This window comes from Trichosurus vulpecula, chromosome 9 (genome assembly GCF_011100635.1).
Source record: "Trichosurus vulpecula isolate mTriVul1 chromosome 9, mTriVul1.pri, whole genome shotgun sequence".
NCBI classification, from domain to species: Eukaryota; Metazoa; Chordata; class Mammalia; order Diprotodontia; family Phalangeridae; genus Trichosurus; species Trichosurus vulpecula.
Window position 1 is genome coordinate 97366490 of NC_050581.1, and position 18890 is coordinate 97385379.

The window sequence follows — 18890 nt, forward strand, 5'->3', positions numbered from 1 at the left end:
TATGGGGTTACAAAGGACCACCATGGTTTCAGCAAGAAATTCTGCTAGATTAACCTTTGAGAAATTTTTTGAATGGATTACTAAACTAGTAAATTAGGGAAATACTAAAAATATTATTTAATGCAATTTTATCAAATCATTTGATAAATAACCTCATACAGTTGATTTGTAAAGGTTGGAATGATATGTACTAGATTATAATGAAATTAGATGGATTCAAAACTTGTGGAATAGCCAGCCTCAAAGACAGGAGTGCCACGAGGACTTGTGCTCAGTTCCATGCTATTTAACATTTTATCAGTTATTTGGATGATGGCAAACAAGGCTTTCTCATCAGATTTTGTAGATAACTTAAGCTGGAATGGGTATCTAACACATTGTGATTGAGTCAGATTGCAAACATTTCTTAGAAGTCGAGCTGGAATCAATGAAAAAAAATAGGAAAGAAGGTGATCTAGCTGTACAAGATCTTAAACTGTATTATAAAGCAGTAATTTTCAAAACAATCTGGTACTGGTTTCGAAATAAAGTGGTGAATCAGTAGGATAGATTAGGTACACAATACATTGTAGTAAGTGACCAGGGTAATTTAGTGTTTGGTCAACTCAAAGCCCTAACTTTTTGGGACAAAACTCATTATTTGACAAAAACTGCTTAGAAAACTGGAAAACAGTATGGCAGAAACTAGGTATAGACTAGTATCTTACACCATATATCAAGATGAGCTAAAAATGGGTACATTATTGAAACATAATGTTAAAATTAATCATCTGAAATAGAAAATAATTCTGTATAAAGTTTCCTAGTGAAAATGATTTAATGGTAAAGGTAGCAAGTTACCAGTAAGTCAGGCCAACTAATTCTTCAGTAATTAGTGACAAAGGAGTTATTTGCAGAGACTATTTTTATGACAGAAAAGAGGAATTAAAAAAATAGGAAACTTAAATGTAATTCATTTGAATAATGAGTCATTTGACTAGTTTACTTCTCCCAGGCAACATTTAGCTGTCAAAGTGAAATTACCGTAGAACACACCTGCACAACATAAGACCTGCCAAAGGATTTTGGGGAGCTGGCGAAAAATGTAGGGTTGCCCCTGTGTACTCTTTCCTGTTTGTCATGTGACCCATTGTTAACCAACCATATTCAGTCTGTCTCTAGTCTAACCTATCTGTGGCCTGAAGAAGTTTACAAGTTGTGCTGGTCTTCCCTAGAAGTTCTTGCCCCATAGGTGATGCCTTTTGTAACCAGAAAGCTTGCTGGGAAAGAGAAACTTGTGGTTTGTAGCTAGCAGTCATCCTTGCCATCTTCTGAGTACCAGCCTTAGAAGATTCTATTACTCAAGTTAGATTTAACCTCCAGCTCCAGGAAAAAAAAAAAAAAACTTATCCACTAAGATTGGAAATAGGAGGACCTTTGCCTTTAGTTGACACCCCCCCCCCCCATTTTCTCCAGTTGCTAGAAAGCAGAACTTAACCTTTAAAAAGTCTTATAATCCTATGATTATTTTATTCCTATAAAGATATATGTTTCACTCTCAATTATCTGCCATTAAATGATAAATTCTTGTTAATCTGTCATTTTACTGAATCTATAGGTAACCTAGACTTAAGAGAATATCTATGTTAGTGTGGCTTACCTGTTAGGGCCAACTTTTCCTAAAGAAGGGAGCTTAATCTTATAACGAAACTAAAACTAAATCAAAGTAATTAGTACTAACTGTCCTTTTAAAAATAAGTTAATTTGTTTATTTTTACTTTTCAGCATTCACTTTCATAAGTTCTAAATTTTCTCCTGCTCTCTTCCCTCCCCCTCCCCAAGATGGTATGCAATCTGGTATAGGGTCTACATATACATTCCTATTAAACATTTTCACATTAGTCATGTTGTATAGAAGAATTAGAATGAATGGGAGTAACCATGAGAAAGAAAAACATGAAACAAAGCAAAACAAAAAAAGAAATTAAAATTTAAAAAGGTTTTATACAAACAAAAGCAATGCAACCAAAATTAGAAGGAAAGCAGAAAACTGAGAAAAATTTTTATAGCAAGTATTTCTGATAAAGGCTTCATTTCTCAAATATGTAGAGAACTGCATCAAATTGATTAGAATGCATAAATGTTGGAAGGGATGTGGGAAAACTGGGACACTAATGCACTATTAGTAGAGTTGTTGAACTGATCCAGCCATTGGTTTTTTTTTTTTTGGAGGGGGGAAGGCAGGGCAATTAGTGTTAAGTGACTTGCCTAAAGTCACACAGCTAGTTAGTGTGTCAAGTGTCTGAGGCTGGTTTTGAACTCAGGTCCTCCTGACTCCAGAGCCAGTGCTCTACTCACTGTACCACCTGGCTGCCCTGATCCAGCGATTCTGGAGAGCAATTTGGAACTCTACTCAAAAGGCTATACATCCACACATACACTTTGATTCAACAATACCACTACTAGGTCTGTGTAACAAAGAGATTAAAAAAAAGGGTGGGGGGGGGAGAAAGAACCTATTTGTATTATTTATAGTAACTGTTGTGGCTCAAAATTGGAAAATGAGGGGATGTCTATCAATTGGGGAATGGCTGAATAAGTCGTGGTATATGATTGTAATGGAATATTATTGTGTTATAAGAAATGACAAGCAGGCTAATTTCAGAAAAACCTGGAAAGATTTACATGAACTGTTACAGAGTGAAGTATGTAGAACCAGGAGAACGTTGCACACAGTAGCAGCATTATTGTACGATGAACTACTGTGAATGACTTAGCTCAGGGATGGGAACGGAGGCCACATGTGGCCCTTAAGGTCCTCAGGTGCAGCCCTTTGACTGAATCCAGACTTCACAGGACAAATCCTGGAATAGGATTTGTTTTGTAGGATTCAGTCAAAAGGCTACACCCAAGGAACTAGAAGGCCACATGTAGCCTCACAACCTCAAGTTCCCCACCCCTAATTTAGCTATTCTTATCAATACTATGATCCAAGATAATCCCAAAGGACTCATGAAGAAAAATGCTGCCTACCTCTAAAGAAAGAACTGATGACATCTGAATACAGACCCAAACATACGCTTTCTTTCTTTCATGCTCCTTCCTTCCTTCCTTCCTTCCTTCCTTCCTTCCTTCCTTCCTTCCTTCCTTCCTTCCTTCCTTCCTTTCTTCCTTCCTTTCTTCCTTCCTTCTTTCCTCCCTCCCTTCCTTCCTTCCTTCCTTCCTTCCTTCCTTCCTTCCTTCCTTCCTTCCTTCCTTCCTTCCTTCCTTCCTTCCTTCCTTCCTTCCTTCCTTCTTTCCTTCCTTCCTTCCTTCCTTCCTTCCTTCCTTCCTTCCTTCCTTCCTTCCTTCCTTCCTTCCTTCCTTCCTTCCTCCCTCCCTCCCTCCCTCCCTCCCTTCCTCCCTCCTTCCCTCCTTTCCTTCCTCTCTCCTTCTGTCCCCTAAATGACTAATATGAAAATGGTTTACATGATTGCATATGTATCAATCAATACTTACCATCTCAAGGAGGGGGAAGTAGAGCAAACGAGGGATAGAATTTGGAACTTAAAACTTTTTTAAAAAGAATATTTAAAATTGTTTTTAAAAATTAAATTAATTTATCTTTAGTTTTCAACATTTACTTCTATAAGATTTTGAGTTTTAAATTTTCTCCCCTTCCCTCCACTCCCCCTTTGCCAAGATGGCATGCAATCTGTTATAGGCTATACATATACATTCATATTAAACATATTTCCACAGTAGTCATGTTGTAAAGAATAATTAGAACCAAAGAGAAAAACCATGAGAAAGAAGAAACAAAAAAAGGAGAGAAAATAGTGCGCTTCAATCTGCATTCAGATTCCATAGTATTTTCTCTGTATGTAGATAGCATTAATTGTCTTAGATCTTTGCATTGCTGAGAAGAGCTAAGTCTATCAAATTTGGGCATCATGCGGTGTTTCTGTTATTATGTACAATGTCCTCCTGGTTCTGCTCATTTCACTGAGTGTCTGTTCATGTAAGTCTTTCCAGGTTTTTATGAAGTCTGCCTGCTCACAATTTCTTATGGAACAATAGCATTTTATTATACCACAAGTCGTTCAGCCATTCCCCAATTGATGGACATCTCCTCAATTTCCAATTCTTGACTACCACAAAAAAAAGCTGCTATAAATATTTTTGCACATGTGAGTCCTTTTCCCATGTTTATGATCTCTTTGGGATACAGACCTAGAAGTGGTATTGCTGGGTCAAAGGGTATGCACTGTTTTATAGCCCTTTGGACATAGTTCCAAATTGTTCTCCAGAGTGGTTGGATCAGTTCACAACTCCACCAACCATGCATTAGTTTTCCAATTTTCCCATATCTTCTCCAACATTTATCATTTTCCTCTTTTGTCATGTTAGCCAATCTGATAGGTGTGATGTGGTACCATACCTCAGAGTTGTTTTGATTTGCATTTCTCCAGTCAGTAGTGATTTAGAACATTTTAAAATTTGTTTTTTGCATATAATTGTGGGAAAATCAAATATTATTTTAAAAATCTGTAGGAGGGGCTGAATTTAACAAAGTAAAACTTAATAGGGACAAAAATAAAGTCTAACACTTAAGTTTAAAAAAAATCAACTTAAGTATAGATTTGGAAAGGGGTGGTTATGAAAAGATTTAGGTATTTTTAGTAGATTGAAAGTTCAGTATTTCAACAGTATTATGTGGTAGTAAAAAAATTGATGTTTTCTTGTGATTTATTAGACACCTAGCTTAAGGAAATGATTATTTCACTCTTCACTATTCACTCTGGGTACCATAATTTTAAAAAGAACATTGAAATTATGGAAAGCATCCAAAGGAGGAAAATCAAGATGGTGAAGGTCCTTGAGTTCTTATCATTTGAAGATTGATTGAAGAAACTGGACATTTTTAGCCTGGAGGAGAGAAAATTGTAGGGAAGGGAAGGCATTATAGAAGTTCAAATATTTAATTTTTTCAAATTCTAAACTTAAATACAAGAGAGAGAGTATATATCCACATCCATAGCATAACACAAAAAGAGAATTACATATGAAACCACAGATCTCCATTTCATTTTGCTTTCTTTTAAAATATATATGTTTGTGCATATATATATACATGTAAATTTCATGTTACTGATCTACTTGTTTTCTGATGAATTTTCTTTTCTGGCATTAAATTTTTTTTCAGCAACTCCCTCTTTTTTAACATCAGTATTGCTTGCTCTCACTTTTCTTTTGTTTTTAGTAGAAGTTGTCATGGTTTTCAGAGAGTTGAGTCATTCTTAAATTCTCTCTCCTCAGACCTGTTTCCCAGATCAATTGTTTTTCTTATCATAAATCTTATGTTTTGTTCCATTTTTTCCAGTATTTTAATTTTGTCCTAACATTTCTTGCTTTCTCATGGAGTCGTTGATGTTTAATTAGTCTGTTCATGATTAAAAAACAAAACAAAACAAAAAAACCCAACAACTATATTTAAAGAAATCACAAATGAAAACACCTCAAATCTATTAGAACCAGATGGCAAGATGAAGAGAACTATCCACTGATCATCTTCCGAAAGCAACTTCAAGAGAAAAGTCCCAGGAATGTTATTGCCAAATACCAGAGCCCTCACATAAAAGAAAAAATTTCAAACATCCAGAAAGTAGTAGTTCAACTATGAAAGGACTACATTCTGGATCACCTAAGACCTGACAACTTCTGATTAAAAAAAAAAAACCAAAACAAGATGAGATGTTGGAATACAATATTACAAAAAGGATTTCGACCTGTTGATTAAAGAGAACTTACATTGCAAAGCTAAATTTAATACCAGAGATAACAAGTGGACCCTTAGGATTTTCAAGCATGACTGAGGAAAAGACAGAGAAGAAACTTTAAAATACAAACACAAGATTCCAGAGATACCTAGAAATGTAAATTTATTTGAGCAATTGGAAGGGGCTTTGTGATAATGTAGTGATAACATTCTGGGGGAAAAGAAAAAAATTATCCCCCAAGAATTTTAATGTCTTTAAAGATTATTGAATGATTTAAATAAAAAAGAGTGTTGTGTAGGGTGGGTCTGTTCTGATCATGTGAATAGTGGAAAGAGAAAAATGGGTCAGAGGAATACAGTAGTGTAAAAAGGAGGAAGGAGTAGAACTTGCTAGTTCTGAAAACAAGTATGTCAGAAGAACTGTATACAAAGACAGAGGAAGAGACGAGGGGAGTGGGCACCAGATGAACCTCGCTCTTCTCTGAAATGGACAAAAGAGGTGCACGTGTGCATGTGCATGTGCCACACACACACACACACACACTTCTGTGTATATGGAAATAAGAAGGGACGAAGGGCAGCTAAGGACAATGGGAAGAGAATAGTTGCATGTTGTACAAAATTTCTTATCCCGAAGGAGGCAACTAAAAGGAAAAAAAATATCAAGAATCTAAGGAGAGCTCATTAATTGGGGAATGGCTGAACAAATTATAGTGTATAAATGTAATGAAATATTATTGAATCGTATGAAACATGATTTCAGAGAATCTTACATAGTATGAAATGATGCAGAACGAAGTGACTAGAACTGGAAGAATAATGTGTATAAGATAACACATCATGAAGAAAAACAACTTCAAAAGACTTAAGTCATGTCATTGGTTTGGCCAATTGGCTTTGTCTCCAGGGGACCTGTGGTGAAGTGTGTTACCCATCTTCTGATAGAAAGTTTATGTACCTAGAGAGACATTCATTTTTGGACATAGTCACAGTGTGAATTCTTTTTTTTTGGGGGGGGAGGGACTATGCTTAGTTTTAAAAGAATTTTTTTTATTTCAGTTTTTTAGTTGGAGGGGAGGTAAAAAGGGAGAGTGGAGGTGAGCAATAGTTATAACCAAAAATGGGTCATTTAATCATGTTTTAAGATGCATAAGAGAGAACAGAAGGAAGCACAGACACTTTTGATCATAATGTGTAATTTATTATGTATTTTATAAAAGTGTCAAATGGAGGTTTATGGTTTTATTTACAATCTTCTTAGAGTCTATTGTTTACCATTAATAGTCAACAAGCAATTACAAAGCATTAATATATGCCAAGTTCTGTGTTAAACATTTGGGATACAAAGAAAGGCAAAAACAGTTCTTGTTATCGAGGAGTTCAAATTCTAATGAGGGAGACAACATTCAAACAAATAGGTGCATACAGGATGTATACAGTGCAAATTAGAGGTGGTCTTAGAAGTTCATAATTTCTACTTTCCCTGTCTACTTCACTGAAGTAGATAGGGAAAGGCTTCTTGTAGAGAGCGGGGTTTTAGCGAGATTTGAAGGAAACCTGAAAAAGCAGGAGGCAGAGATGAGGGAGAGCAGTCTTGGTATGAGGTAAAGCAATTGAAAATGCACAGATGAAGTATCTTGCATGAGGGATAACAAGGAGACCAGTGTCATGTTATAGAGAATGTGGAGAGGAGTAACAAGTAAAAAGATTGGAAAATTTGGAAGGTGCCAGATTATGAGGAACTTTAAATGCCAAATAGGATTTTATTTTTGATTTGGTAGGTAGGTAATAGGGAGCCTCTGGAGTTTGTTGGGAGTTGGATGAAATGACATGGTCAGATCTGCAATTTAGGAAGCTCACTTTAGCAGTTGAATGTAGGATAGACTGGAGTGGGGAAAGACTTGAGTCAGGGATGCTAATCAGAAGGCTGTTGCAACTTTCCAGGTTTGAATTGACAATGATGGTGGCTATATCAGAGGGGAGAAGGGGATATGTGTGTGTCTGTGTGCATGTGTATGTGTATATATACATACACACACACACACACACACACATATATACATACATATATACATATATGTATATATATGAGATGCTTCAGAGGTAGAATTGCCAGGATTTAGAAGCAGATTTGATATAGGGATATCTATCTAGAAAGACACTTAGATTGTCAGCCTGGTTGACTGGGAGGATGATGGTGCCCCCTACAATATGAAAGAGGCTTAGAAGTGGGAAGGGTTTTCTGGTTAAGGTAATGAGCTCAGTTTTAGACATATTGCTTTTAATAGCTCTGTGAGTATGCAGCTAGGTGGTGAAATGGATAGAGTGCTGCACCTGGAGTCAAGAGGAACTGAGTTCAAATCTGGCTTAGTTTGTGACCCTGAGCAAGTCACTGAACCCTGTTTGCCTTAGTTTCCTTATCTGTAAAATGAGCTGGAGAAGGAGATGGCAACCTGCTCCAGCACCCTTGCCAAGAAAACCCCAAATGGAGTCATGCAGAGTAGGACATGACTGACAATGACTGAACAACAAGATGAGTATCCAGTCTGATATATCTAATAGGCAACTGGAGATGCATGACTAAAGGTTAGAAAAGAGGTCACATCTTAATAAATAGATCTGAGAATCATCTGCAAGTAGATGATAAATGAATTTATGCATGCTCGTGAGATTACCAAATGAAATAGTACAGAATGAGAAGAGAAAAGGGCCCAAGACAGATATAGTTTAGTGGGTATGACCTGTATGAATATCCAGTAAAGAAGACAGAGGAGTGACCAAACAGGTAGGAGAACCAAGAGAGAACAGGGAGGGTCATTAAAACCTAAAGAAAAAGGAATTTCAAGGAGAAAAAGATGTTTGACAATGTCAGAGATTGCAGAAATTAAAGAAGAGAGTGAGAAGAAAGGAAGTGGATACATTGATTGATTGTAGATGGATTTCTCAAAGAGTTTAGCCTCAAAAGGAAGAGGAGATATGGGCTCTAGTAAGCAGGGTTGGATGGACCAAGTGAGAGTTTTTAAGGGTGGGAGAAACATGGGAATGTTTGGAGGCAGTAGGGAAGCAACCAGGTGTAACAACAATGTTTCTAGTAGCTGCTGTGAAGGTGAAAGACCAACAACAAGAGCACACAGAAGGGCTTCTAGCACAGGTTCTTTGATCTGATTTTCTAAGGAAAGCAACTTTAAGGGGTTAACTGTATTACTTTAATTAAACATACATATACCATTCAGTTAGTTCAGGGGGAAAAGCCAGCACCCTGAACTTCAGAGAGTATACAAACAGAAATTATAAAGCAAAATAACACAAATCAGCAGACAGGCTTCTAGCTGTCTGTCCACGACATTATATACACAGTCACCAGAGAAAGAAGCACCAACATCTGGGTTTTTCAAAGTTGGGGGGCTGCTTAATGGCTCCCCAGAATCTCCACACCAACACTCTTCCAATGAGTGAGCCCCAAACAAAATGCTAACCTCTGAGCTTATATACCCTTCCTAGGGCCTGAAGGCTTGTAACGACAATGTGGCTAGCGGCTGCTGTGGGGGTGAAAGATCAATAACACCAGCACACAGGAAGGCTGCTAGCATAGGTTCTTTGATCTGCTTTTCTAAGGAAAGCAACTTTAAGGGGTTAACAGTCTCACTTTAATCAAACATACATATATCATTCCCTTAGTTCAGGGAGAAAAGGCAGCACCCTGAACTTCAGAGCAAATACAAACAGAAATTACAAACATACATTATGTAAACAGAGCAAACAACACAAACCAGTCTATCCACAGCAATACATAGTTACCAGAGAAGCACCAACATCTGGGTTTTTTTCCAAAGCCCGGGGGCTCCAGTGGCTACCCAGAGTCTCATCTGGTCAAATCACATGACATTCTTTCAGTGAGTGAGAGCCCCAAACAAAATGCTAACCTCTGAGTTTATATACCTTTCTCAGGGCCTGAAGCCTTCATACCTAATCAGTGAAAGGGTGTGGGCCTGGGGCTAGCACCTAGCAAGACTTAATCAAAGGCACTTGATTACTTTAGTGTAATAAAAGAGAAAACAGTAAAAAAAAAAAAAAGTCCCACCTTAATTACCATTACACCAGGAAATGAGGAAAGAATAAAGATTTTATGAGACAGTAGGAATGATGGAGGGGCAATCTGCTTGAGAATATAGGATGGAACAAGATCCCTTGTGCATGTAGTAGGGTTTGCTTTAGAAGGGAGAAGGACCACTTATTGTGAGATAGGGTTGTGAAGGAGGAGATGCTGGTGGAAGGTACCTGAGTGACGTGAGATGATGAAGAGGAAGGAGGTAAGAGGGAGCTCTTGGCCAGTGGCCTCACTTTTTATTGTGAAATATTAGGATTCTCAGCTGAGAGGGTGCATCCAGGATGGCGAAGTTGTGGGAGGTTTGAGAAGACAATAAAAGGTTTAGAAAAGCTGCTTTGGTGAATTGGATAGTAAATTGATTAGGAAATTATAAAAGGACTTTTTCTCCCCTTCATTGAGGGTCTGGTTGAGATTATGTAACATAGATCTAAAGTGGACCCAGTCAACCCAGTTTCATGATTTTCTCCACCTCTATTTAGTAGCACTGAGGTGAAGGACCAGAGGACAGCCAGTTGCATAGGGCCATCAGCAGGAGTGGAGGTCTACTGAATTGGATGTTGGTAAGGCAGGGCAAAAATATTTTCTCAATAATGGCATTCATTAGGGCAGAACAGGCAGGGTAGGATTCAATTACTTGATTTATAGTCAAGAGGATTTCAGTTTAAAATTTGCTTAGGCTACTTATTACTTCTATGATCTGAGGCAAATTAATCCCTCTAGACCTTTTTCCTCATTAATATAATGAGAACTGGGGATAAGAGAAACTCTAAAATTTATTTCAGCTCTAAATCCCTGAATTGGGCTATAAGCTCCCTGAGGTCAGGAACTGTATTACCTGAATTATCTGTCTCCTCTAGCACCTACCATAATGCCCTGTGATGCAGTTAATAGAATGCTGGAGTTAGACTCCAGAAGATCTTGCTTCAAATTCCACCTCTGATACTTCCTGTGACACTTGTACTGTTAAATATTTTAAAAATATTACAAAAGTCAGCTGCTATGTGAAAGAAGGGTGTGGGCTCAGATTGGTTTTCTATAGGTATCTTTTTTTAGAGTCTCTACTTTCTTCATTATAAATCTTAATAACAGAAATAATGTTTACACTACCTATTTCATAGTTTTGTTGTGCTGAATGTACTCTACTGATTTAAGCTTTAGTAATTATTGACGATACATTTGCAAAATTATCTTTAGCATTGACTTTAGAAAAAGAAGAACTTCAAATGAATTCATGTTATTCCAGTTAACCTTTAACAAATGTTTAGACATTTCTGTGACCCTTAATTGATTTTTGTATTTAAATAATCATTTGCTCATGCATTTTTTTTTGGATTTTAGAGTGCTTACAAACAAAAAGTTTTACTTGAATTTGTTCATTAAATCATCTTCTCATGGATATGATTAGTAGATTTACAGAATCATAGAATAACATTTTGAGTTAGAATGTCTTTTAAAGTGAGCAGGTTTAGCTTCGTCATCTTAAAAAGAAAAAGAAAAATATACTGTTAGTAATTCAAAGCCTGAAAGCATCCTACTTTAGTCTTGTGGAAAAAGCATGGATTTGGAAATCAAATGACCTGAGTTTTGAATCTGGGCTCTATTACTTAAAAGTTATGTTATAGTAGGCAAATCACTTAACATTTTTTTGAGTTTCGTTTTCATTATTTGTAAAATGTAGATGATAATGCTTGCCCTAGCTACCTCAGAAATATTTTATGGAAAATATTTTATAATTTCAGTTATTGTAAACTGGATTTATTATCATTGTTATTGTAATTATTATTACAGATGAGACAACTTAAATTCTGAAAAGTTACTTGATTGATTTAAGATAATGCATGTTAATAGTAGGGCTAAGCATAAAACTGAGATCTGACTTAAAGTTTAGTGCGTTTTCCATTACACTAGACTGCCTTAGGCAACAGTGTAGATATTGGATGGAAAGGACCAGTCATTATTCATTATAATTTTATGTGAAATTATTTTGAGATGCCTTGATGCTTTGTTTTTGGCCTTTTCTTATTACATTCAGTTAATGCATTTAGCAGTTATCATCTACAAATATCATTTGCTTTTGGTCAACAATTTTTATTGATGAAATGTCTTCAAGTTCTATATGTCTGTTTGTACATTTTGTTGTTGTTCATCATGTTGGACTTTTCATGTCCCTATTTGGGGTTTTCTTGGCAAAGATACTGGAGTGGTTTGCCATTTCCTTTTCCAGATCATTTTACAGATGAGGAAACTGAAGATTAAGTGACTTGCCTAGGGTCACACAGCTAGTAAGCATACGAAGCTGGATTTGAATTGTAGTCTTCTTGATTCCAGGCCTGGTGTTCTAATCACCGTGCCACTTACATTACTGGTACTTACTCAGATTTTATGTTTTGCTAATGCAGAAGAGTGAATAGTGATCAATAGTTTCATCTTCAGTTCATTTAAATAAATATTTATGATACTGATACAGCATGGAATTCATATCAGCTTAATATACATATGAAGAACAGCAAATTATTAAGCAAATTCAAACAATCAAGTGATATTTCTGTATACACAAAAATAATTGCTAAATGCATCTAATTGAAGTTTTGAAATAAGCCTAATATGTTTGATCTTGAGGGATGTCAGTTCCTAGTTGAATTTTATAAAACAAATCCACAAATAACAATAAATATGCCAACAGAGTAACGTTTGCAATTTTAGATTGTTTTCTTCCTTTAATATCAAATTGATTGTTCTTTGTGATGTAAATAAATTGTGTAAAGGATTTCTTACATACTTATCAAATAGTAAATTATTTGGTTTTCTTTAATTTTTTCATATTTCTCTCCCTACCCCTCCAGTTAGGGGTAGAATGCTTTCAGAATTGTTACTTTTTTATTTCACCCTTCAAATTAGTCAGCATCTTATGTTGACACAGATCTGTGATTTGTTAATATAATTATTTATTAAAAATTAAATATAGTACCAATGATTTCAAATCTCATGAAATATTTATTTTAAATTTCTGGACAAAATTTAAAATTGAGCTTTTATTGTAAAGTTTGCAAAGTTCACTTTTTAAATGATTAAAGGAAATTTATAGAAACTTAGCATTAAAAAGAGATCACAGTGGCCATTCATTCCATATTGCCTGACTCAGAATTCCTTCTACAATGTCTGTGACAAGTGCTCATCTAACTGCTACTTGGCAGACCTCTAGTGGGGAGGACCCACATCTTCTGAGTTAGTCCATCCTCCTTTCAGACAGTGCTACTTATTAGAATGAGCTTAATAACTTCTACTCATTGTTTCTAGATCTGCTGTCTTAGACCAAGCAGAATAACTCTAATTCTAATATTCAGTATCTAGAAATGAGCAAGTATATACTGAACATGTGCTATGTGTTCAGCACTGTGAATTGCCAGGGAAGGATGAGGGATTTGAAGGAAAGAACACAAGGCAAAATCCCTGTCAAATATAAACAAGACATACATGTGAAAAAGACACGTTATATATTCATTATTGATAATTTGATACTTAATATAAAATTTATTATTATTTATATTATTATTTATTATTATTAATATTGATATTTGCTATTGTTTTATTCAGTGTCTCTAATGTGCACCTTATTATGTCAGGAGTCTTAACTTAGTTTTATGTAATATATTTTGGTTGGCACAGAATCTATTCAAATATGTCTTTTTCATTCTTGAAGTACTTAGTATAGTATTCACAAGAAAATCCACCCATGTTTTCCACATGCTGTGGGTATGGATTTTATTAATAGCACTTTCCATATATTTATTGTAGCATGTAGAATTACACATACCACATTTTTAGAACTAGAACTCAATTACTAATTGGTAGAAATAAGTAGTAAAGTAGAAGATTATAACATTGTCCCACTGTCACTAACTGAGTTTATAAAGCGGAGAATACCCGTATGAAGCAAAAAATGTTAGCACACGAAGCCCACCTAGGAATGTTTTTTCTCTTGTATGAAATAAAATGTCATTGAACAATCAGCTCACTCACCCCCAGCTCCACCACATTAATTCATTCAACAAATACTACAATTGGTTCTTGGATGAAAAAATTCATTATGTACTGTAATTTAAGTAAAAACAAATCTTGGTGGATTATATGCCATGTAAATTTTGCCAGTTTTATTCTTTAGTTTTAAACCCTGGGCTTTAAATCCTAGGCTTATTCTTATAGTGCAAAATATATCTATTTGTATATTTGGAACTGCATAAGGTTTTATTTTTCTTAACTCGAGATTTAAAGATGTTTAAAGTAGCTCCAACAACAAGAAGCTAAATAAGGCCTTCCATACTTGTCATTTTACACTGATAGTATCATAAGACAAGTAATGACAGATTAAGACCTGCCTAGTAGAGGGAAAACTAAATTACAAGACTTTTATTAAGGCATAAATAAACCTATTAACCGTTATCTGGAATACCAATTAGTAGAAGGAGCACTGACAATTTTATTTATCAACATTAAACACAATTATTAATTACAGACCTGACGAATCTAGCAGTAAGCAGGACATGTTGGGTGTGCTGGGGCCTTAAGTCCATTATATGAGAAGGATGATTACCAAAATCCTGTGGGGAAATAAGTAATTGTAGTTGTAAAATTTTAATTGCCTTTGAATAAGGCAAATTATATCCTCTTGTCTCAGAATATAAATAGTATGGCATTAAAGTACTCAGCTATACTAGTTGGAAACAGGAAATAATTTAAGGTGTTATGATTTAAAAGCTAACAGTGCTAAAATTTCTCTGTTGTAAATATTGTAGATATGACATTCTTTAAAGTATAAGAAATTTTCTTTATATATTTGTTACATAATACCATATAAGTAATGCCTAGCCTTTAAATTAATTGAGGGGATATTACAAAGTAAGATGGAGATAAGTTTTTGGATGAATGACTGTGGGTGATCACAGAAGTAATTGGAATATTTTTCATTTAAGAACATTTGATTCATTGTATTTTGAAATGCATTACTGTAAAATAAGTAGGGGATAAATACAATAGATTTAATGTTTTTCCTTCTTTTCCCCCCTCCAAGATCCAAATTCTATGCTTTGTGGACATTTACTTATAAGTGCAGCAAGGAATTCCTTTGCAAAACTCATGGATAAAATTAGTTTGGCAATGGAAAATATAACAGTGGGCAGTAGTAGAAGTTTTGCGTATATGGAAAAGGATTCACTGGTTCAGAGGCTGGCCCGAGGACTCCATAAAGTTAACACAGAAGCCTTGAAATATGGTCTAAGTGGCCCTGTGCCCGTTATGGTAGGTATTTAACTTGTGATTTATAAAAAGAATATTTTCACAATATAATGGAGATTATACTGTTTTCAGTCAGCTAGTGCTTGTAAGTTAAATTTTGAATTGTTTAGTGATAATTTTTTGCATCAAGAGGCATCATGACATAATGGATAGCTCTCTAGTTAGTCTTAGAGTCATCTTCAAGTGATTATGGAACCCAGTGCCATTTGAATCTCGAAATTTCAGGCCATCCTGTCCAATACTGGATACTCTGACACATTGTGAGTTGGAGGAGTTAGTTTGTTCCTCATTGGCAGTTCTAGCCCCTCCCTCTACTGCCAGTTATTCAGCTACTTCTCTTCCTTTGTGATTCATATTAACGGTTTCTATCATCCTGTCTAGATGTAGAGAGCTTAGCAAAGAGCTGGGCACATAGCTATTATCATGATTGTGATTATTGAATGGCCTTGGTGAATGGCCCGCAGGCTATTCTGTCTTCTTTCTGAAAGAATTCATTACCAGGCTCAAAGTTTTCCTCTCCACCCCAACTTCTACCATCATGATTAAGGACTTTGCTTTTTTCCTATCCCTTGCCTTCCACATCCTCACACATTGGCTTTCCAGTTCCTTCATTTTTTTTCTGCTCTCATGTATGATTTCTTATTGTACCATCAGAGGTTGGCAAACTGTACCCCATGGGCCAAATTGGGCCTGCTGCTTCCTTTTTTACTGTCTTGGGAACTAAGAGTTTTTTTAAAGTTTTGTATTTAAAAAATGTAAAAAATGTTCTTAGCTTGCTGACTATACAAAAACCAGAAATTGCTGTATTCAGCCAGCTGGCTTAATTTGCTGACCCCTAAATAGGTATGATAATCCCTGATATTGACAAATTCTAGAAATGTTATCTCTCAGTGAATGTGAACTCTGAAATGTCTTTCTTGTCATTACCTTGTTTTCCTAAATCTTTTCCTCTGCTTTATTCCTTTCAAAGCTTTTGTTCATTCTTATTATGACTTGGGTGAGGCAGCCATGGCCTAGTAAACAGAGAGCTGGCCTCAAAACATGGAAGACCTAGGTTCAAGCCCCACTTCTGACACATAATCTTTCAATAGTGGAGGCAGCTCCTTATTCCTTAGAAGTTGAAGAGAAGTTCTGACTTGCATTGGTAGAGGGAGTTTTCTCATACAAGAGTTGCCTGTGCCAATGAAATCACAGATCTAGTCTCTATCCTTATTTTTGCATTTGACATAGTTTTAGTTTGTTGTATATGAATACATTCAGATTTTTATATTTTACTTATATAATTGTTTTATGCTAGGTAGTAAATTAATGTATTTAATAAGTAGAGGATAAGAATATAAGATTTTGTTATTAATGCTCATACTTCATAACTGTACTAAAATAGCATTATAGGATGCAGGGATATATAAAGTTTTCTTGACATTATTAAGGTTAGGTTTTCTTTTTGCTGTTTCTTGTTATATTTTACAGAAATAATTGTCGAGATAAAACAATCTTTTCAAATTATGCAAATGTGTCTCTAGATTTTGGTAGCCATTGGTATGATTTTTTTTTCTTTTAGAATGTATTGTATAACCAGTTTTTTTTAAGATAGCAAATCCTATTCCTTTAATAGTAAAGTAGCCAATTTAATAAAGTCTAAAATTGTTTCCATTTGCCAACAGAAAAGTATAGAATGTTTGCAAAAGCAAATATATGAATTTACCCAAAGATTGCATGCAGCAGAAGTAGAACGCCGTTCACTCCGCTTAGAGGTCACAGAATTTAAAAAGAATGTACATGATATGAAAAAAGAGATTGACAAAGCCCAGATCCTGCAAATGCAATTAAAAGAATTTAAGCAGTCTGTAAGTATATTCAATTTAGAAAGGCTGACTTGGAGATGCCGTGTGTGTGTGTGTGTGTGTGTGTGTGTGTGTGTGTGTTTTACCTTATTTCTTGTTTGTTTTCCTAAATAATATAATTTTTTTCAGAAAAATTATCTTTTCAAATGCTGCCACTATTTAGGACCCAGGCATTTCTTTAAGAATTTTCTTGCCATACGAATTATACTTGATTTTGTTAGTGTGGATATTTCTGCTATTGATATAGACCAAATTCTTTTCTGAATCGACTATGGTCTAGGTATTATTATTATTATCTTTTATAAAATTAGGATAGTAATAATAATACCTATTATATAGTATGTATATGGGTATATATATGTAAATACACAACATATATAACACCCATGAAAGTACATTACTGAGTTGTGTGAATTAAATGATATTATTTATGCAATGGACTTTGCAAACTTCAAAGTGCTGTATTATTTTATTGTTATTTACATTTTACAGAAGAGATTCAGTTCAGAGACCCTTCCCTCAAGTCACACAGGTAGTAGGTGGCAAAGCCATAATTCTAGATTTTGAGCTAGAAAGGACCTCAGATGTACTCTAGTCTAAATCCCTCTTTTTTATTGGTGAGGGAAATGTGGTTTAGAGATATTTAGGCATATAGTGATGGAGGTTGAATTTGCACCCAGGTTCTTAGACTCCAAATTCAGTGCTGTTTGAAGCTAAGCCCTTTGATTCCTAAGCTAGTATTCTTTGCATTATACTAACTGCCTCTAAAATCAGAATTAAGGATTCATCATAATTATTTTTAAGATATAGGGGTCAGAAACTTTTTCCAGAGAAGTAGAGATGAGACACACTGGCAGCCTCCTGCCAGAGGAGGTGATGGACTCACACTGCTAAATGAGACATGCCTTATTGGACGTGGCCTGTGAGGGAATGTACTTTGCTTGACCGTGTAAATTTCTTATGAGGGCTTTGTTGTTAAGCAAGCAAGAAAGAAAATAAATGGTTATTAATTGGAAAAAATAATAAAACAAAACAAACCTCCTAGGACAACTGTTTCAGATTTGACTGGCCTAAGTGTGACTTTAGTTGATGACACATGACAAAAGGAACACTGAAAGGTTACGGAACGGAACTTCCCCCACTTGACTCTCAGGGTTTAGAATCAAAAGGGATCTTGGTGTTCATTTAGTTCAACCCTCCTTGTTGAATTGGGTAACTGAGGCCCAGAGAGGTAGAAGGGCTTGACCATGGTCACACAAATCATGAGGAGCAAAGGTGAATTGGAATCCAGGTTTTTTGAGCTACCGATCCATCTTTGATAACACAGATCATGACAGACTTACCTGTTGAAAAAGGCATGAAATAGTCCAGGACCTAGCCTAGTCTGGAGCCTGCAGCAGAACAACTGGGGTAGGAATCCCAGACTAAAGAGGTACCTGCAGTTCTGTCGCTCTAAGTTTTCCATTTGGTCAATAGTAATCTAATCCATTACCCCCATAAGTACACAGAGCATTACAAAGTCTCAAGTTAGGGAGTAAGGAGAAGAATAAGTAAACAATAAAAAGAACCTTACAGTAAAAATGTTATTATGGTCAGTAGGTTGTTAAAGACACAAACCCAGAAGAGAATGACTCTAAAACATGTATAAGCAAATCCTCAAAGATAAACACAGTGTGGGCACAAATTCATTTAGAATTACTGGAAGAAAGGGAGCAAAAGTTGAAAACATTAGAAATGCTTTTTTAAATTAAATGGAAATGCTAGAGATAAAAGTTTGGGAAAAAATGAAAGCTACACAATAAGGAATTGGAAAGGAAATTAACAAATTGGCATGAGAGTTAAAAATCTTTGACCAAGTAACAATCTCTTGGAAAATTAGATTGGACCAAATAGAATTTCATGACTTTAT

The 18890-nt window shown here is 35.4% G+C and overlaps 1 protein-coding gene across 2 annotated transcripts in view; it reads left to right on the forward strand.

Moving 5' to 3' along the window:
• CCDC171 (coiled-coil domain containing 171) overlaps window positions 1-18890 on the forward strand; it is a 496942-nt gene that overhangs the window by 243796 nt on the left and 234256 nt on the right. For both annotated transcript variants that reach the window (XM_036739306.1, XM_036739307.1), the window contains 2 exons: window positions 14914-15140; window positions 16802-16984. In XM_036739306.1, coding sequence (XP_036595201.1) covers window positions 14914-15140; window positions 16802-16984 — 410 coding nt within the window. The remainder of the gene's footprint in view (window positions 1-14913; window positions 15141-16801; window positions 16985-18890) is intronic.